Source organism: Pinus tabuliformis, chromosome 3_2 (genome assembly GCF_031772625.1).
Source record: "Pinus tabuliformis cultivar Carrire ecotype Pingquan chromosome 3_2, CPIR1, whole genome shotgun sequence".
Taxonomy (NCBI): Eukaryota; Viridiplantae; Streptophyta; class Pinopsida; order Pinales; family Pinaceae; genus Pinus; species Pinus tabuliformis.
In genome coordinates this window covers 225,362,331-225,384,043 of record NC_142302.1, presented here as the reverse complement: position 1 = coordinate 225,384,043, position 21,713 = coordinate 225,362,331, and the positions used below count along the sequence as shown (strand labels likewise).

General features: G+C 38.1%; 1 protein-coding gene across 1 annotated transcript in view; it reads right to left on the bottom strand.

The window, feature by feature from the left end:
- The window catches only part of LOC149180525 (uncharacterized), a 107,107-nt gene extending 86,013 nt beyond the window's left edge, over nt 1–21,094 (bottom strand). Inside the window, exons 1-4 of the mRNA XM_089413900.1 lie at nt 19,664–21,094; nt 19,163–19,543; nt 18,620–18,694; nt 16,661–18,166 (exon numbers count right to left, since the gene is read on the bottom strand). Coding sequence (XP_089270026.1) covers nt 16,661–18,166; nt 18,620–18,694; nt 19,163–19,543; nt 19,664–21,094 — 3,393 coding nt within the window. The remainder of the gene's footprint in view (nt 1–16,660; nt 18,167–18,619; nt 18,695–19,162; nt 19,544–19,663) is intronic.
- Between the last annotated feature and the right edge of the window lie 619 nt (nt 21,095–21,713).

Below are 21,713 nucleotides of genomic sequence, written 5' to 3'. Positions count from 1 at the left end.
AAAGTCATTGAGATCAACCCTATGAATACACCTAACATGGATTCGTAAAAAATCAAGTGGAGTAAAAAATATGAAGATGGAAGAGACCTAAAAGAATGCTAGGTTTTCGAGTAAACCCTAGGGATCCCTTGTTCTTACAAATAAAGGGTAGGGTTTGAGAGGAAAACCCTAGAAGTGGCATTGGATATTGAAAATACCTAGGTTCTACAGTACTGGAACCATAGTGTGATTCAAAGTTTCTTTGCGATATGATATGATCACTGAGAAGCCGTTCAATTACTTAAGTACCTATGACAAACTCAAAGTAACCCTAGATGGGTCTTTCTCTCTATAGGAGATGGTGTGATGTAGATCCAATGGTCATATTATACATTGATATATGGGCTTGGAAGGAATTGGAATGAGAATATATGTGATGCTCAAGAGAATATGACATTTTCATATGGTTGATGGATAGTGAGACTCATGGAGGTAGGGTGAAGAGGGAGTTGATAGCTCCCTACAATCCTTGTTAAAGATAAGTATTTTCAAGGCTTATGTTATTTATTTGTGACACTACCTTTTTTTTAGATTTATAATTTTAGACTATTGTTTATTCTTCTTACATGAGTATTTGAATTTTATTTCACTAACTTCTTCGATGAGGATGTGATCAAGAAAAGAAAATCCATCTTGAGGATAATCAAGATGCAAAGTAATGCAGGAAGAGTTAGCTCCAAGAGGGATTTATTCAAGAAAATGAAGGAGACAATCTCATATCTAGAGAAGAAAGAAAATCCTCTCTCATAATTAGGTACACTTTCATTATGTTTATTTACTTTATTTCGCTTTCTCTCTTTTTTGAGTCCACAGTTACATTAAATGGATGTAAGGACTAATTCCTCATTATTGAGACTAAGGAGTATTTAGAACCATTCCATGATTAGAGTGGAAATAGACAATATCCTAGACCTCAAAGGAAGGATTGTAGTCTCCTAGGTTGATGATTATGACTAAAGAGGCTTCCCATTAAGAGGGAATAGACTGTTAGATTAAATGCATCAATATGTTGAGATGTTGGGAGAAATATGTCCTGCATGCAAGGACCATTCTAGATGAAAATATACAAGAGTGTCAAATGATTTTGAATTGTTAAATTCATAAGTGATAAGGAATATGATCTCAGAGGAAGAGGATTATGATGAGATTATAACAGCTATTATCAAGTGCTTTATTATCAAATGTATGTGAAATTGGATTCCTCCATGATTTACTTAAGGAAGAAGCATACTCAAAGCTACCTCAAGGTTTTAAAGCACATAAGAAGGAGAATCTTGATTGCATATTGGAAAAATACATATATGTACTCAAGAAAGTCTCCTATGCTTGGTATACTTAGATCAATGGATGTCTAATGTAGAATCCATCCTCTCTTCAAGGTTGAAGGTATGCCTTTGATATTTGATGTTATATGATAATAATTTATTTATGATAGGATCAGATCATCTCATCGTATAGTGCCAAAGAGAGTTGATCTATGATCCCAAGGTGATCCACTTCTTGAGACTAGAAGTGTAACAATTAGATGATGCGGAATTTCCTGTACAAGGACAGTAAGAAATTGGTACTAGCCATCATGATAGGTACAAGCCAAAGTGTAGTCCATCAAAATCCAAAATCATACGTTGGATACTAATAGAACATAAGACATGAAGTCAAGAAAGAGGAAAAGACATGAAGAAGGAGGAATAGGCCTTTTCTGCATTTTGGAAACAAAATCAAGTAGTTTTGATAGATCATTAGGCATTGAAACTAATATATGTCATCATCAATGAAGGAGAAAGAATATTTCCATGCAAGAAGAATTCATGAAAGGAAATACTCCTACCTTTGATGGAGAGGTGAAGAAATAAGAAGATATAGAGGCTTGGATATTGGGGATGAAGAAGTACTTTAAGGTGCATGATTATTCTGAGAATGTGATGGAAAAGGTGTCTATTTCAGCCTATAAAGAAAGGATGATATACGGTGGGAAGATATCAAGAAAATCAAAGACATCAGGATGAAGGAGTTGTGATGGAGGAAGTTTGAAAATAACTTGTGGGAGAAGGCCAAAAAAATATATGAAAACAAGTTGGGACTACTGACACTTGAGGAGTATACAAGTATATTCTTGGAATTATGAAGGTATGTACCTTATATTAAAGATGAGAAGACTAAGATCCAAAGGTATCTCAGTGGATTACCATATGCTAATTGGGACAAAGTAGAGTTTAATGAACCATTGACATTGGAGGATGTTTTTCAAAAGACCAACCACTGCTATGAACATTCCAAACATAACAATTAGGTCCAAATTGATTGGAAGAAGAATGATAAAGGAAATTTCAAAGGAAAGGGGAAAAATACCATAGGATATAAGAAAGGGCAAAAGAATGGAAAGTTTAATGCCTTTACTAGGAATTCATATCAAAATATTCATTATCATTAGCAGAAATGAAACCTCGAAATCAATAAAAAAAGAAGCTAATGGGTCATCAGAAAAGGGCCTACCTAATGTTGGACTTGTGGAGAAAATCAACTGTGAAGAAATTTCCCTCAATAAGAATAGACTAACATGAATGTATACAATGTTCAAGATGCAACAAATATGAATGATGTGGCTTAGAAAAAACCCAAAATTTATGCTACATTTGAAAATAGATAGGAAGGCTGGAAAAATGTGGTTGTTCAAATGGAAAGTATGGTAAACAAATCTACTTGTTACAAGAGCCAAATGCTAATTTCACTATATCATCCCAAATATTGTAGAGAAAAGTGATTTTCCAAAGAAATTTCATAAAGAATCATGCATGGTTTAATTGGCCACGGGGACAAATAGGAAAGTAACATACCTGGTTGAGTCATGCCCTATTACATTGGGTTGCATGACCACCTCAACTAATCTAAATTTCCTACCATTGGGGTCATATGATTTTTTGATCAACATGGCCTAGTTGGAAACCCATAGAAATAAGGTTGGATATTATAATAAGGTGTTGGAATGTTTGAACGATGATGGTGAAGAGATAATGTTGAAAGGAATAAAGAGGTTGATTGCACTTAGGAAATCAACTATGCTTCAAGTGAAGCATTACAGTAGAAAAGGGTGCGAAATCTATGCCATTCATGTGTCTAAGGAAAAAGAAGATTGCATGGATTCACATGAAGTTCACCTAGCATTAAAAAAATATAGTGACAAGTTCCCAGACATGTTTCCAGGATTGGTTCCTAAAAGAAACATTGATTTCACCATTGATTTGATCCCAGGAATAGTGCTTGAAACGAAGGCTCCTTATCACTTAGGCACACCTGAACCTATTGAATTGAAATTGCAATTGAAGGAAAGGATGGAGAAAGGTACAATTTGGACCAACATTTCACCTTGGGGAGCCCCAACACTATTTTCTAAAAATAAAGACGACACACTGCAACTGTGTATAGACTACTAACAACTGAATAAGGTAATCTTGAAGAAAAAATACCCACTGCTTTGGATCAGTGACCTATTTTACCAAGTGAGAGAGGTTGTTGTGTTCTCTAAAATTGATTTAAGGTCAAGATACCATTAAGTCATAATTAAAGATTAGGACATTCACAAATGTATCTTTAGGAAGGGGTATGGCCATTATGAATTTGTAATGTGCATTTTGAGTTTATAAATAACCTAGCCACATTCATGTTCCTGATGAATAATGTTCTTATACCATACTTGGATAAATTTATGCTGGTATTTTTGGATGATATCCTTATGTATTCAAAGACTAAAAAATAACATGTATACCATTTGAGAGAAGTTTTGCAACTGCCAAGGAAGTATAGGCTGTATGCAAAACTCAGCAAGTGTGAGATTTCCCAAACCCAATTTCAATACTTGGGGCATGCTATTTCAAAGGAAGGAGTGGTTATATATCCAAAGAAGATCAAGGTTAAATGGAGTGGCCCACTCCCTAGAATGTCATATCCTTTATGGCATTAGCTAGATATTATGGAAGGTTCATTCATGAATTCTTAAAAATTGGGCATCCAATCACTACTTTGTGAATAAAATGAGTAAAATTTTAGTGGACATTTGAGTGTGCAACTAGTTTTGAACAACTCAAGAAATTACTCACTTGTGTACCTTTCTTGAGAATAATTGATCCAGGAAAATATTTTGTAGTTTGCACTAATGCTTGTAAGGAAAGACTTGGTGGAGTCCCAATGAAAGGAAGAGATGTCTTCTACTTGATCCATGAAGTTTAATGATCATGAGAAGAATTATGTCGCCCATGATTTGGAGTTGGAGACAATTATGCATGCTTTTAAAGATTTGGAGACACTATTTATTGGGAAGAATATTTGTGTTGATGACAATCCATGGGGGCAGAAATATTTTTTTGACGAGCTCAAGTTGAACGCCAAGAAAACTAGATGGTTGGATTTGACTAGTGAGTTTGAGTTTGAGATCAAGAACATCAAAGTAAAAAATAATAAGGTGTGTAGATGATCTCAGTAGGAGTTTACAAGAGTTTCACCTAGAAAATTTGAGCACATACTAATTTCTAGTCAAAGAAAGAATTATAGAGATGTTTAATATTCATGATGAGCATTACCAATATGCGAATAATTTTTTGTAGAAATAACCTGAAGGATCTATGACCAAAAGTTACCAACTCAATGATGATGGCATACTATTGTCCAAGAACAAAACATGTGTGCCTGATGGAACTTATTTAAGGAATCCTAACATAGGTCCTCCTAGTTACCAGAAGATGATGAAAGCCATGAAGAAAGTATATTATTGTGTAGGAATGAAGAATGATTATGCATGATACATCGCTATGTGTTTTTCATGCAAAGAAGTGAATGTAGAATGTAGGCATCCAGTTGGATTATTACAACCAAGTCAAATCCCATAATGGAAATGGGAAGTCATATCCATGTACTTAACCACGGGATTTAAAAAGACAACTAGGAAACATGACGGTACCATGGTGGTTAGAGGATAAGTTGAGCAAGGCATCTCACTTTATAGTTGTTAAATATACTCATAAAGAAATTGATATCGCTCAACTCTTCATGAAATAAATGTTTAGGATTCATGGAGTACCTAAAAATATAATATCAGACAAATATCCCAAGTTCACTTCAAAATTTTTGAAATCACTATTTGTTGGTTTTGGAACCTAGTTAGCCTTTAGCATTTTCTACCATCCTCAGAAAAATTGTCAAATAGAGAGAGTGAACAAAATATTGGAATACATGTTGAGAATGTATGTCATGCATCAACCAAGGCAGTGGGAATATTACCTAACACTAGTGGAGTTTTCATTTATAAATGGTTATCATGATTCATTATGGATGCATCCATTTGAGGCACTATATTAATGGAAATGTGATACTTCCATCAACTAGTATGATATGATAAATAGAATATCCCTTGGGCCAGATATGCTAAAGGAAATGGAGAAGGAGATGGTCATGTTTCACATAGTGTTTCCATTGATGAAAAAAATATGTCATTGATGTCAAGGGGGATGTATGGGATAGTAGCAACAAAACCATCCTTGATGATCAAATAAGTAGTAGGACCCTTTGTGAAGCAATATGACAGTTGGACCTTTCGTAATGTCTCATTACATGAAAATATGTTTGCTTGAATTTATTCAAATTTTTAATGAATTTGTTATGCTAAAAATATATTAGAAACAACATGGTTGTATAGATCTCATTGATATATTTCTAATGGTCTATTCTGCTAAGAAAACCTCCTCCCGAGTGAGAAGTTATGACTAGTTGAAAATTTGCATTAGATTGAGTAAAATTGCAAAGGAAAACTATAGGGCCAAACACAAATTATTAAAGGGTTAAACAATGTGAAATTTTCATACAGATCCACCATTGAATAGATATATAAACAACCATAAGTGTATATAGGTGTGCACCATTTAATGCCGCTAAATGGCATGCAATTCTCATCTCAATCAATGGCATCACCAATAGGTCAATGGTTAGATGAAATAGATGTTTTATGAAGTTTAAAAGTCCCTGTTGGTCCAACAAAATAGAAACACATGGATGATGTCATGGCCTCTTTAAAAGAGTGACATATGTCCTATTTGCACAATAATAAGTGATGCAACATATTGGATGCATAGCATAAATACATAAGGTGTGACGTGGCATAAAAGACAACGTGGAATGACACATGACAAAACACATCGGTGTTGATGTCAACATGATGATGTGGCACCAACTAGGGCTGTCACATAGTAGTGACAAATGGTTGTTTTGGATTATCAAAAGCATGAAAGTAGGTGACATGTGGCACCCCTCAGATTCCATCATGTGGTAATGTTGACATCATGACATGAATGACCAATGACCCTTGAGTCTTGGCCATATAGACATGGTCACATGGTTTTGATTCTAGGTATTGAAGATTACATGTCATCTTCGATCATATCATATGCTCATTTGGGTGCTAAATTTATAATGATTGGTCAACTTATCTCATCCATGGGACCTCTCTATTAGTATGAATATGGTGGTTCATTTTCCATTCGGGGCATACAAGCAATTTTATTTCGGTATGTAATTGTGAAGAGGAAGTGTTATGTTTTGTTTTTATATCATCATGGTATATTCATGTTCCAACATGATTAGCTTGAAGGTGTTACATAGTTATTTTTGGTTGATGGTTTTGGTTTCGTTTATAGAGTTTGGATGCAAGAACCAGTTGGGAGTTTTGGAAAAAGTTTGTAACTCTTGTCTGATCTGGATTATTTGTAACTGTAATGGTTTAGTTGTGATTGCCATGGAGGTTCAACCATTGTCTTGGTCTAGCAAAAGTATGTTGGTTTATCATTATGATCTAGTGAACGAGTTTGTGATGAGTATTGAATGGTGAAGTCTAACTCTTATAACCCTATCCAACGCACAAACACACACACACACACACATATATCGTGTCAATTCCTAACATGGTTGAAAACTATATTTAGTGGAGATAAGCATAAATATCAATATATATGGTAAGGCCTAAATACAGGTAGAGATAACCTAGGGAATGAAAGAACCAACATAAGGTTTATATTATTAAATAACACAGGATCTCCACATAAGCTAATACGATGTAGCCATGATGTGACATGGAGTCAAGCCGCTATTCATATTTCACATTAGAATAGATTATGTAATATGGTATATTGAGCAACAATGCATAGAATGATTGGTAGTGGAATGTGGATGGAAGCTCGAGGTTATTGGTTTGAGTTTCAATGGACAGCTGGTCAATCTTTTTTTTTTTTTTAATATTTATAATAAGTTTCAATTTGTCACATAATTTACACTTTCTGGTGGTTAGCACTAGAATTTGGCAAGTCATTTGGAGGGTGCCAAATGTATTTGTTTTGTAGAAAATTTAATTATTTATATAGTTTTATATGGAATTTTTAATTTCTCAGAGCATTATTTGTCGAAAACGAGATCCAGAAGAATATAGATGATCATAGTTTAGATATGATTGTAATAAAAGGTGTTTGATATTGTTTTGAATCATAATTGATGGTAGAAATATCTTGTTTTCATTTTGAACGTTTATGAGCATGTTGCAAGTGTTTTGTATACATGATATAGGTCCTCAGGAAGTGTTTGAATGTTAATTTTAGGTACGTTCTATGCTAGAGCAATTTATTTCAATTTTAGTTATCTTTTCCTGATCAACAATCACATCAGCATTAAAGTAAACTGCAGATAGAACATAAATATAAATCGCAGAAGACAAACCAAGACAAGAGGACACAAGATGTGGCACAAGCTAGGGACAAACCCCAATGTGGGGAAACCCTTGATTAATTCTTCTTATATGTTCTTCAAAGTTCAACAGAGAAAGTGAGAGAGATAGTACATTTATAATAGAAGTCAACATTTTGACTTTTGATATCTGCAGAGATCAGTTGAAGACATATTGCTTCAACTGATTCTCTAAGGTGACTCCTTCACCTATCATAGTCCTGCCTTTTGTTCATTTGCTGCACATTACTGTGTGACACCTTGCTGTACTATCACATGTGTTGAAACTAATGACTGAGCTGTTGTCATATTCATGTTGCTCATCATGCTGCATCTTCCATGGTCTTATTGATCATCAAGCTTCCCATGCTCATGATCTCATTAATCATCATGCTGCCCATGCTCATATCATCATGCATCATTATGCTGCTCATGCTCATGATCTCATTTATCATCATGCTGCCCTGCCCATGCTCATATCATCATGCATTATTATGCTTCTCATGATCTTATTTATCATCATGCTGCCCATGATCTCATTTTAATGCTGCTGTAGGATTTCATAGATCCTCTTGCCACATGAATACGTTGATGATACATGTGCCAAGGATTTCCTCATCGAATCCTTATCTCATCATTGAGTCATAGCAAGACAGTAATATAACTGTTGTTTCATGCCTTTGTTATGGTTATGCCTTCATGTATTGACCCAATTCACAGATCATAGTTGCGTCCTTATCCTACTGAATATGACTGCACCTAATACGTTTCCTTTGCCTATGTATAAGACTTGTCTCCATGACTGCGTAGAAGGTGACTTTATTACAACGTGTAAATGTCTTCTCTTATTGCTGTTAAGTATCTATATTAAAGTATATAAAGTATTCTCCTTTACAACATTTAGGGCTTCACATGGCTGCGGTTTAGGGCTGCGTAAACCTTCACAGCTTGGCAACTATAGATCTCTTATTAACTACAGCTAGATCTGCTTGACATTATTATGACTGTGGCTTCTTCCATGTGTTATGACTACGGCTCTTACACATGAATGTCACTGTGTGTAAGGAGTCTCTCTGCCCTTCGTATAAGTGACTTCCAGAATAGCGTATAAGAATAGTGTATAAGGTCTCCTTATGATCAGTATAAGTCTGCGTTGGATTAGGGCATCATCTGCAGCTAGGGCTCCTTCTAGGCCAATGTATTCTTTAGTTCTCTCCTTCTCCAAAAACCCAAGACATGGAGAGGAGATCACATTAAGAGTGTGTGCAAATGACTTCAAATCCTCTTCTATTTATACTAAAACATAGATGATGAATAGACATGTCTATTGGGCTTTTGAGCCTACTCAGGTTGCTGGTTGACTTGACAATTTATTTTATAACATAAATAAATTCATAACTTCATAAATACTTATCAGAATTGAATGATATTTAGATCAATCCTACACCTCTTGATGAGAGGGATCCAATAAAATTATTAGCTGCCATAAATAAGATGACCCAGATGGAGTTTGGCCCTAGTTTCCAATTTAACACTCCCTCTCAACTGGGGAGAACTCCATCCATTGATCCATATGTCTGACTGTACTATCTCTGCCATCAATGCCCTGCACTACTCCAATCAGCTCTGCTAGCTCTGCTCAACTCTGTTGACTCTGCTTAGCTTTGCTAGCTCTGCTCTGCTCTGCTCAGCTCTGCTAGCTCTGCTAAGCTCTACTCAACTCTGTTGGCTCTGCTCTGCTCAGCTCAACTCGTCTCAGCTCTACTGGCTCTGCTCTGCTCTACTCAGCTCTGCTCAACTCTGCTGGCTCTGCTTCCCAGCTCTACTAGCTCTAATCAGCTCAACTCAGCTGGCCCTGCTCTACTCTGCTCAGATCAGCTCTGCTCTATTGAACCATGAAGAAGAAGAATTGATCAAGTAATCAGTGTTATTACTTCTCAAGTTAATAGGGAGGGGAATTTTTCAAGTAATCAATGTTATTACTTCCAAGCTAATAGTGAGGGGAATTGTTCAAGTAATCAATGTTATTAATTCCAAGCTAATAATGAGAGGATTTGGTTCAACTTTAAATTGAGAATTCTTGCCAATCATGTATTACTGTTTGCTAAAAATCTTATTATGCATCCATAGGGTTTATTTTTAAACAATGTTAGTCCTATAGATTTTCTTGTAATTATTTCATCGTTCGGTTATATGTACAAACCTCCTATTCACTTTTTGTGAAAACATTGGACCTTAGCCCATTTCACATTAGACTACGTCTTTCACATTAGTTATTTTCATTTTCCCGTATTCATATTATTTCCATCATATATGAATTATCACTATATTAATAACCTTCTAATGGTTTAGCCTTTGCATCTATCATACTTGATTTATCCACGATTTGCATATAAACCCGACAGTTTCTGGATTGTTCTAAGCCTGAGTGCGAAGATTGTTTACACTAACCACGTGTCGACTTTTCTGTATTGACTTTGTCGATGGTTTAGATCATTCCATGCCTAATCATAATTAGGGTTTTAGTCAAAGTTTAATGACCTTTAGGATTTGGTAGCACTGAATCATTTACTCCTAGTCGTTTTTGGCATGCCGCTTCTAGTGGCTGGGGTTTTATTCTAAAATTAAATGTCCCCTCCCTTCCCTTCCCTTCCCTAGTTGATTTCGTCAAAGGCATGGTAACCAGTGATCAAATTTGAAGGGCAGGTCTTAATTTTATTTAGAAGGGTGCAAATTTAGGTCGCCCTTCCATAATGAAAAGCATAAAAGAAGCAATTCAATTGACAACAGTAAATTATCTTCAATTTTTTTTTTTTAACACATGGTGAATCGGTAATAGTTTGGAACTAATATTGAGTTCGAAGACAACATACTATTGGTTTTCAATGCCTTTACAATGTTGCAAGCTACAAGATATTCCTCAGTTTATCAAGAAAAATAACCCCTTCCAACACATCTGCAAGTCTAATATTCATCGTACACTTCATGCACATTGTAACTAACAAGTGATAGGGCAACTGTGTTCATAACATATGTTCGCCAAATGTTATGTTTTTTGTCTTTGAATTACTATTATATTACGCAAAGATTGGTGTAAGAACATCCAAAAAAGAATTAGTTTGAGATGAAAGAAAAACTTTACATCTCAACATGCAGTTGAAGAAAACATGGGGCAGAAGAGCCTCAATAAGATGATTTCACAGCACAAATTCCACTATGCCAAGAGTCATTTGATGTGGTATGGGAAATTGCCATATTAAATTGATACGAGTAGTGAAGAAAATATGTGTAAGAAATACAATGTTATCCAAATAGTAAAAGGAAATTCTTTCGATGCATGATCAAACTATGGTTAATGGGATTTGTAATTACAAACATGCTACATTGGACTGAAAGAGTGCTTTTGGTAGTTTTCGAATGATGAGTAAAATAGATGTGGCATTTGAATAAAGTATCTAAGGAGATGGAACTCCTTGTTGCTCTAAGGAATGGTTATATTTTACATCAATTCAACTTCCCCAATAGGACATGTTTGCCATCTGTGGGCCATTTTGCTCAGATAGCTAGATTTCTTCAATTTTTTGGGAGCAACTGGGCCATTTTGCTCATATAAACAGGTTTCAATAGTTTCTGGGATTAACTGAGTATCTTTGGTGGAATAAATACCTTCGCCCACACTCAGCACCTTAGTTGAATAGTTATTCCTTAAATGTTACCCAACTAAACTAAACTTTATGATAATACCCATAAAGTTAAGAAAAACATGCTTACCACATCAGAGCATTTTTTTTTTCTTTGATAAAATAAACTCTTCTCCCTTGCCTTACAACATCAAGAATGGCCCCTTTTTAACATGTTTGTTGCATTCTCTGTTGTTTGGACTTCATGCAAATGGCAGTTCTGCCCTTCTTTATCTGTTTCATTTCAACAACTTACAATTCCACTCTTGGGGGCCAGGAATTCCCTTACCACAACTAATTTCTATCATGCATATTTTGTAATGTCTTGCTGCCTTTGCTTTTGTGGTTTGACATTTATCTTGTTGTATCATTACTTCTTGGTCTTTGTACTAATTCACCTAGAGAAGGAACTTGTACTAATCTATTTGGAGTAGGAATTGGTGTTTCCTCTCACTAGACTTCCCTTCCAACAAGAATAGCTTGAAGACCTACTAATCTGCATTTACAATAGAGTATATAATTGTTGCATATGGTAATTAATCTAAACTCAAGGCATGATCTTTGATCTTCTAAAAATCTTTAATTGCCAGCGTTTCAAAAGCTTCATTTTTTTATATATTGAACTTTTCTTTTATACAACAGTTCCAAGTTCAAATGTAATAATTCTCCAATGCTTAGCATGTCGTTTCTTATATGTTGTTTGAGAATGTGTGAGGTTAATGTGTATTGTTTATGGATTTGTTGTTTGAGAATTTGTGAGGTTAATGTGTATTGTTTATGGATTTGTTGTTTGAGACTTTGCGAGATTAACAGTTTTACTTAATGATAGAATCTTTCCACTGAGCACATCGTGTGTGTATATATATATATATATATATATATATATATATATATATATATATGGTACACTGTTCAATACCTCCACACACACACACACACACACATATATATATCCGTGTGTGTATGTATGTAGTACACTGTTCAATACAGTACCTCCAATTCCAGCAATGTTGTATGGAAAACTTTCATTCTAGCTTGTAAGATGTTTATGATAGATTGTTTCTCCTGTGCATACCAAAGTTTCTTTTATAACTTCACTATATCAGTATTTAGTACAATGTTTAATTCAATACCTCAATTCTTCCAATTCCATACAAGTAAAATTGTCAAAATCGAATCTGTTGTAACATCTCACACTTACAACTATTGATTGTGAAGCGCTGGTGTAACTATTCTATGTTGTCAGGTTTTTTATGATATTTTCCATCAAATTTGTTTGGCAGAAATTTATTAGAATCATAGTTTGATTTTTCATTGAATATATATATATATATATAATTTATTTATATATTAATAAATAAAAAATATAATCTAATAAAAATGATTTTGCTAAATTCTAAGTAAAAATTCCAAAACATGATATAACAACATGGATCATTGAAATAACATAATCCAACAAAAATTGTTTTACCAAATCTCAATTAAAAACTCTAAAACATAGTATAACCACACCTTGCTATTGCTGAGCACATAGACTTATAAATGAAAAGATATTAAGACGCGGTGATTTTTACCATTATCAAATCGAAAGCTATCAAGCCTTAATGGTTTTTATTAGTAATAGATAAAAATAATAATGACAGAATTTGAAAAAAATGCAGCTCTCTCGTGAGATAATTTCTCATTGAACAGACTGCACCAACAAGAGCGAAATCATGAAGAATAGGAGTAGAAGTCTAGAGAAAAGTCTGGACAAGTTGGGAAGGTACCTTAGAATGATATTTCTTGAGAGAAACAATGCTCACCGGAATCTTTGTACAAGAAACTCTCCACCCTACACACTCAACAAAGTCGCTGAAAACAATGAATGAACAAACAAATCATCTTACCAATTTTGAAAATAATTAGATGAATTATTGTTCACAAAGAAATCAAATCGATAAACACCACAATATACAGTACCTTAAAAAAGTATGACTCTGTAGTAGTATTCTTACTATTCACTAGGCGCTTTGCACCCAATGCTCTGCCCTAGACACTGAATCAAGAAATTACAGTAGTATTGTTACTATTCACTAGGCGCTTTGCACCCAATGCTCTACCCTTGAAGCTGGAATAAAGAAATTAAAAACAAATTGACAAAGAAATGTTAATCCAGAAACACCTACAAATAACAAATGAATTACTGAAACAGAAACCAGAAAAATTAGAGATTCCAATTGCTGTTCATATTAATATGAAGAAAGTTTAGATCTCTCGTACCTTATGCATCCATTCAACATAGAAACGAGCTAATTCATCCATCCATTCAACATAGGAACAACCTAATGTGTTTCATTGAAATACTTTTGTTTCCGAAATGTTTTCCTCTTCGTTCTGCACTGGTTGGCCCTAATCTCGATCGTCACAGACTTTTTGTAAAATCTAGCATGGAAAGCTTTATTCCATTTGAATCTAGCTTTATTTCATTTGAAGCTAGCATGGAAAGCTTTAGGCCCAAATTAGAAAATACAATTCAAAAGGAAACTGTTGTTTTTGAAATGGGAGCAACTCGGAAACTGTTGTTTCTGAAATGGGATTTAACATCAGTTGAGAAAGGAAATTTACAAGTTTAACTATTGTAATTTGTGATAGAGGCACAGTGCACTGACAGTTGGAAATTGAAATTCTCAAAGTCTAGATTTCAGAAAAAATGAAATTTAAAAAAAAAAATTAGACGAGTTGACAACTTAACAGCCCTTCTTAAAAAATTTTATAATATTATTCCAATTTCTTTTTAAAATGGCAAAATTCAAATTTTAATTTTTTTTTACTAGTAAAATTTTCTCCCTACTTTTGTGACGTGCCAGAGGCTCTTTGAAGGGCTCTGATGTGTTCAAATTTGATCACTGATGGTAACGGGTGTAATTCAAACGCTCTTCTTGAATATGTATATATTATATTATATTATAGGATCGATCGATTTCCATTGTCTTACAATGGAATGGAAGTTTGACCTCGCCTTCTACCTGCCAACAGAACTTTTACAGATCATCTAGATGTTCCAATGACTTCTCTTAGAGGTAATGTTTTGATGGCCCAGCCCTGGTGACGTGGTCACAGCCACGTGACTCACCTCAGTCCCACGTGGTCACACTTGGGCGCGGACAAATATCTGCCCCCAATACCGAGGCGCATTTACAAACCTATCTGCCGGTTAAAAGGTTTGGTCACCGGTTCTCTCCGTCGAAAAGGCTTCCCGCCTTTGTTAAACCCTTAAGGGTTATTCTCGGCTCATTTACACTCTATCTCCCTACTGTTACCAGCTCCGCGTTGTTATGGCTCTGCTCTTTGTGTGCTAACACACCATAACCCTCACTCTGTCACTGTTTGTGGCCTCTCGGCTCAGCTACACTCTGTCTCCCTACTGTTACCTGCTCTGCGTTGTTGTGGCACTGCTCTCGGCGCACTAACCCACCATATCCCTCACTCTGTCACTGATTGTGGCCTTGTTCGAGATGCGAGTCCTTCACTGTAGCTGCTGTCTTCAATGGTCTGGTTCGGAAGCCCGTGGTAAGGGTTTATATTTTCATGAATTTGGCGAAGTAATCCTTTTAGTTTCCGATTTCTGAGCTCCGGTTCTGTGCAGGTGTTCACAACCACAAGGCTATCTTTCCTCCGAACGCGTCCAGGCCTCGAGGTAAACTCTCGTGCTATGTTTTATCATCCTCTGTCACCTGTTGTCGATGCTTACAGGATTTTTGTGCCTTTCAGCTTGTGGTATCGGTTTATGGCTCGGCAGCCTCCGTCGACCCTTGGGTAAGTCCACTATTCTCTTACTCTCGCATCTCACTGTCTTTACTTATCTCCTTCTGACATTTATTCTGGTTATGGAAATGCCTTAACTCATACGGTGGTTCTGCGCAGGTTGGTTGGGAGCTTTGCTCGCGAGGGTTTCAAATTCACAGTCTTCAACTTTCTCCAATCTCTGGTACCCTTGTGACCGGGTAGGGTCTACTCTTATTCCCGCGTTTCTTTAGGTTATGCAATATGGAATTGCCGTAGGTTTCTGTTGGTTAGGTTTTGTAGGGTAGCCGTGCCCCTTTGCTGGCATTTACATCCTCAGGTTTTCGTTCCTCTGTGTCAATGTATGACCTCCATGCAACAAGGTCTTAGACTTATGCTATTACGGCGGTGCCGGTTTTGATATGTGACTCTGTTGTTATTTATTGAACTGTGGTTTACGAAAACTTATGAAATGTTGTATTAATGAAATCAATGGTTCTGGAACTGTTACCTCTTTTAATAGTCGCTGTGTTTGATTTGCAAATGACCGTGTGACTCTTTGCGTTTGCCTGCGGGTTCTGGCCGCAACTTGACTTGACACGATGTCTGTGTCTTTACTTTATCCTCGTATTGTTTGTATGCATGTGCTGTTTGGCCGCCTTACGCTTCTTTGCTGTGTGATAGTCCTGACAATGTAACTTATGGTTTCGGCTTGATGCCTGTAACGCTTCAATATTTCTAGTTACAGCATGTGAATTTCATTCTATCTTAATTCGTTTTCAAAATAACAAATGTTTGTAATACTCAGAGGTATAATACGGAAAAGTAATGAACAGTAGTTTATATTCAGAAAAGGAAACAATGCTTCAGTTACAGAGGGTGTCTCTCTATACTGCTTGAATACTGTCTTGCTATATCTTCTTTACTCGTTCTGAGGTGAACCCCCCAAAAAAGGTTTTTCTTCCTTTTTAGCTACACTGAATATAACTGTTTAGAAACTAAATTCTACAACTGCTACCTGTTTCTTTAAACAATAAATTAACTAAAACAGTTGCTGGTTACCTAAGCTAACAACCAGTAACTTAACTTGTTCTGTAATTAAATAAAAGAAAAAGAAATGAACAATGATTAACTAAAAACAACAACCGATTTTTCTTTTGGTGACCTGTCCAAACACCCTTGAAGTCGTGTCCTGTTTCTGCACGAACCAGTCATTGATTCTCTGTCTCCTCGGAGCTGGATGCTCCTGCATCAGGCTCCCGGGGTGGCAAAAAGTCATGGCTCCGTTCCATGAGCTCGTCAACAGAGTAGCCTGCTTTAGTTATCTGCGCTGTGTCGAGCCAAGAACTGTCCTCTATTGGATGGTTCCGCCACTTGACCAAATATCGCAGATACTCCTTCCTGCGTGTGCGTCTAGCTACCTGTGTGTCCAGTATTCCTTCGATCTCAAGGGGTGGTGCCTTTGGTAGTTGTCTTGTCCAAGAACCTTCCTCATAGCTGTCTTTCTGTGGTGCTGTAGTTGCTGTATCGTCTTCTGAATTGGCTACATAGGGAAACAGATCTGCCACGTTGAAAATGGGAGAAATTCCAATTTCGGGCGGCAACTGTATTTCGTAAGCGTTCGCAGAAAATTTGCGGATGATTTTGCAAGGGCCGATCTTCTTAAATTTTAGCTTGTTATACTCCCGCTTCGGAAACCTCTCCTTACGTAAATACGCAAGGACTTCATCCCCAACGTTAAACTGAACTTCCCGACGCTTTGTGTCAGCTCGCTGCTTGTATTTCAGACTGCTGTCCTGTAATTTCAGCTTGACCTGTTCGTGTAAATTGCTCATTGCTTGAGCGAACTCTTCCCCATCAGCACTCCGCTTCTCAAGTTTCCCCAAATCCCGTAACTCATGCACTCCTCGCGGATGCATACCGTACAAAATCTGGAACGGACTGTAACCGGTGCTGCGGTTAGGTGAATCGTTGTACGCGAACTCTGCTTGAGCAAGTACACGGTCCCACGTCCGGGAATTTCCTCCTGTCAAACTGCGAAGTAAGTTCCCTAGGCTTCTGTTTACGACTTCCGTCTGACCATCAGTCTGCGGATGATAAGCAGAGCTGAACTGCAATTGTGTATTTAACTTTTTCCACAGAGTTCTCCAAAAGTGACCTGTAAACTTTACATCCCGATCAGAGACGATGGATTTCGGGAGTCCATGTAACCGAACGACTTCAGTAAAGAATAGGTGTGCAATGTAGGTAGCGTCGCTGGTTTTCCTGCAAGGTACAAAATGTGCCATTTTTGAGAATCGGTCAACTACAACCATGACTGAATCGAAGCCCCGCTGTGTCTTTGGTAGACCCAAAACGAAGTCCATGCTCACTGAATCCCATGGTCGACTCGGAATCGGTAATGGTGAGTATAGACCAGTGTTTTGACTATGACCCTTTGCTAGTTGACAAACTCTGCATCTGCTCACGTACCTCTGCACATCTCGCTGCAATTTCGGCCAAAAATAAAAGTGCTGTACTTGAGCAACCGTCTTGTCGATACCAAAGTGTCCAGCCAGTCCTCCACTGTGCTTCTCCTGTATTATATTTTCCCGCATGGAACAGTTGGGTATGCACAGTTGTCCTCCTTTAAACAGCAGCCCTTCCTGCAAGTTATAATCTAGCCACATGCTATCATTCCTTATCAAAGGGTTTTGACAGGCTTCATATGCCTCCCCAAATTCGGTATCAGTTTGATACAGCTCCTTCAAATGTTCAAAACCCGGAACTTGCATTGTACTTTCCTGCAGAAGCAAGGTTCTTCTGCTCAGTGCATCTACCACCTTATTTGCTTGGCCACTAATGTGCTTCAATACGAATGTAAAATTTTGCAGATACTCCACCCAAGCTGCATGTTTGTGGTTTAGTTTATGCTGTTGCATAATATACTGCAAGGCAGAATTATCTGTAAACAAAACAAACTCATCTCCCAATAGATAATGCCGCCAATGCTTCAACGCTTGTATGATTGCATAAAATTCTTTGTCGTAGGTTGAGTACTTCTGCCTGCTCTCATTTAGCTTTTCACTGAAGAAAGCGACCGGTCTGTCCTCTTGACTGAGGACTGCTCCAATGGCTGTCCCACTGGCATCACAACGAACTTGAAAAAGTTTGTTGAAATCTGGCAGTCTCAATATTGGTCTTTCAGTAATCTTCTTCTTCAAAGTTTGAAAACTACTTTCTGCCGCTTCAGTCCAGTGAAAAGGCTGATTTGCCTTCTTGATCGTGTCCAACATAGGTGCGCAAATCTCGCTGAAATTTCTGATAAATTTCCTATAAAAACTGGCTAGTCCATGGAAACTCCGGACTTCAAATAAACTCCTTGGTGACGGCCAGCTAACTATGGCTGCCACCTTTTCCGGATCCATTTTTAGCTCATTCTCTGCAATAACAAACCCCAAATACACTAGCTCTCGCTGAAAAAAAGTACACTTTTTCAGATTAATTAGCAACTTGTTTTGCTGCAGCTTCCTCAACACACTCTGTAAATGCCTGAAATGATCCTCTTTAGTCCTACTAAAAATCAAAATATCATCCAGGTAAACTATCACGAATTTCCCATTAAATTCTTTCAATACCTCATTCATCAAACGCATGAATGTGCTGGGAGCGTTACTCAATCCGAATGGCATCACCAGCCACTCATATAAGCCTTCATTTGTCTTGAAAGCTGTCTTCCACTCATCGCCTTCTCGTATTCGAATCTGATGATACCCACTCTTCAGATCAATTTTTGAGAAATAGGCTGCCCCACTCAAACAATCCATCATATCGTCCATCCTCGGTAAGGGAAACCTGTACCTGACAGTAATTTTGTTTATGGCTCTGGAGTCTGTGCACATTCGCCATTCTCCTCCCTTCTTTGGAGCCAAAACAGTCGGTACTGCATAAGGGCTCATACTCTCTCGAATCAACCCTTTATCAAGTAACTCCTGGACTTGCTTCCTAATTTCCTCATGATCCTTGGGACTCATACGGTAAGCAGCCTTATTTGGTAAGCTTGCACCTGGTATAAAGTCGATACAATGACTAATACCCCTCCTTGGTGGTAATTCATTTGGAAGATCATCCACCACTATGTCCCCAAATTCTTGCAGTAACTGCTGAACTTCCTCTGGCAAATATGACAGCTGTGTGTGTAACACTACTGCCTTTGGTCTCCTTATGACAGCAAAGTTGATTTCGCTGTCCTCAATCTGTTTCACGAACTCCTTTCCTCCCAACAGCAGTGCCTTCACTCCACTGGTTTCTGCTGTATTTTCCTCCTTGATGGGTACAAGCGTGTGCTTTATCCCATCTTTAACAAACTTGTAGCAATTCTTTTTCCCGTCATGAACTGCACCTCTATCGAACTGCCAAGGTCGTCCCAACAGTAAGTGACAGACATCCATTGGCATGACATCACAAAGGATCTTATCCTTGTACTTGCCAATTTGAAATTCTACTTCACATTGTTCGTCAACTAACAGCTGATGTCCTTTTTGCAGCCATGACACTTTGTAGGGTGTAGGATGCTTTAATTTCTTCAGTCCCAACTTTTCCACCATCTCCACCGCCACAAGATTGTCCGTACTTCCACTATCTATAATCAATTTGCAGCACTTGCCCCGCGACTTGCAGACAGTGCGGAACAAAGCTTTACGCTGATCCGGTTCTGCAACCTCCTTTGCTGGTTTCAACAGCACTTTGTTCAACACCAAAGCTTCACCTGTCTCTGGTGCATTTTCTGCTTCCTGAGGTGTTGCCTCAGCATCCTTAGTCTGAACAACATAAGTCCCTCTTCCGCCTGCTGGTTCAGCTTCAGGACATTCATAAGACTTGTGCCCCCATTTGTGGCAGCGATAGCACTGGACAGCTCCTCTGCCCCGACCATTTCCTCGTCCTCGCTGGGGTGGTCGTCCTCCTCTCGTGCTATTGTCTTTTTCTGTTGCTCCAGCAGATTTAGAACTGCTGCTTTCTTCACTTGGGCCTGCACCTCGGCCTCTTCCAAATACTTTACCCTTTCCCCTGCCAGTTCCACCTCCTCTCCTGGCATTCTGCTTCCGGTTAATCTTTTCTTCCGCCTTCAGTGCAAACTGATAGGCTTCCTCCATTGTCCGGGGTGAAAGGATACCAATCTCATCTAAGATTTCCCCCCTTAAGCCATTCACAAATCTGGCTGTTTTCTCAGGGGTGTCCTCCACATAACCTGCTCGCAAATTTAACTTATAGAATTCTTCTGTAAATTCTTTCACAGTCATTCCTCTCTGCTTCAAGTTCTGCACCTGCCTGTACAACATAATCTGATAATCCTGTGGTAAGAATTTCTCTTTCAGTTTGGCCTCCATTCTAGACCATTTCTTTATAGGCTGTTTGTTAAGCCTCCTCCGTTCCGCCTGAACACTGTCCCACCACAAGGACGCATGTCCTTTCAGCTTGGTGGCGGCGAACTTCACCTGCTTATCTTCGCTGGTTTCCTCAAATTCAAAATACTTGTTGACTTCACTTAACCAATCCAACAACACGTCTGCGGACAGACTTCCGTCATAAGTCGACAACTCATGTTTTGGCTTATGACTTGACAGCAAGACCGACTTCAACAATCTAAATTCTGGTGTCACCCCCTCTAATTCCTCCTCTGGTTCAACTTCTTCTTCATCACTGTCATCTGCTGGGTTTCTTCTTCCCCCAGCTTCCACCACTGCCAATCTTTCACGCAAAACTCGAATCTCCTCTCGAAGTCCATCATCTATTACCCTCCGGACTACTCTTCCCCTTCCTCTTCCTCTTCCTCTTCCTCTTCCTCTTCCTTCACCTTCACCTTCTCCCTGTTCCATTGGTTCTAACTCAAGAAACTACCTCTGATACCACTTATGATGGCCCAGCCCTGGTGACGTGGTCACAGCCACGTGACTCACCTCAGTCCCACGTGGTCACACTTGGGCGCGGACAAATATCTGCCCCCAATACCGAGGCGCATTTACAAACCTATCTGCCGGTTAAAAGGTTTGGTCACCGGTTCTCTCCGTCGAAAAGGCTTCCCGCCTTTGTTAAACCCTTAAGGGTTATTCTCGGCTCATTTACACTCTATCTCCCTACTGTTACCAGCTCCGCGTTGTTATGGCTCTGCTCTCTGTGTGCTAACACACCATAACCCTCACTCTGTCACTGTTTGTGGCCTCTCGGCTCAGCTACACTCTGTCTCCCTACTGTTACCTGCTCTGCGTTGTTGTGGCACTGCTCTCGGCGCACTAACCCACCATATCCCTCACTCTGTCACTGATTGTGGCCTTGTTCGAGATGCGAGTCCTTCACTGTAGCTGCTGTCTTCAATGGTCTGGTTCGGAAGCCCGTGGTAAGGGTTTATATTTTCATGAATTTGGCGAAGTAATCCTTTTAGTTTCCGATTTCTGAGCTCCGGTTCTGTGCAGGTGTTCACAACCACAAGGCTATCTT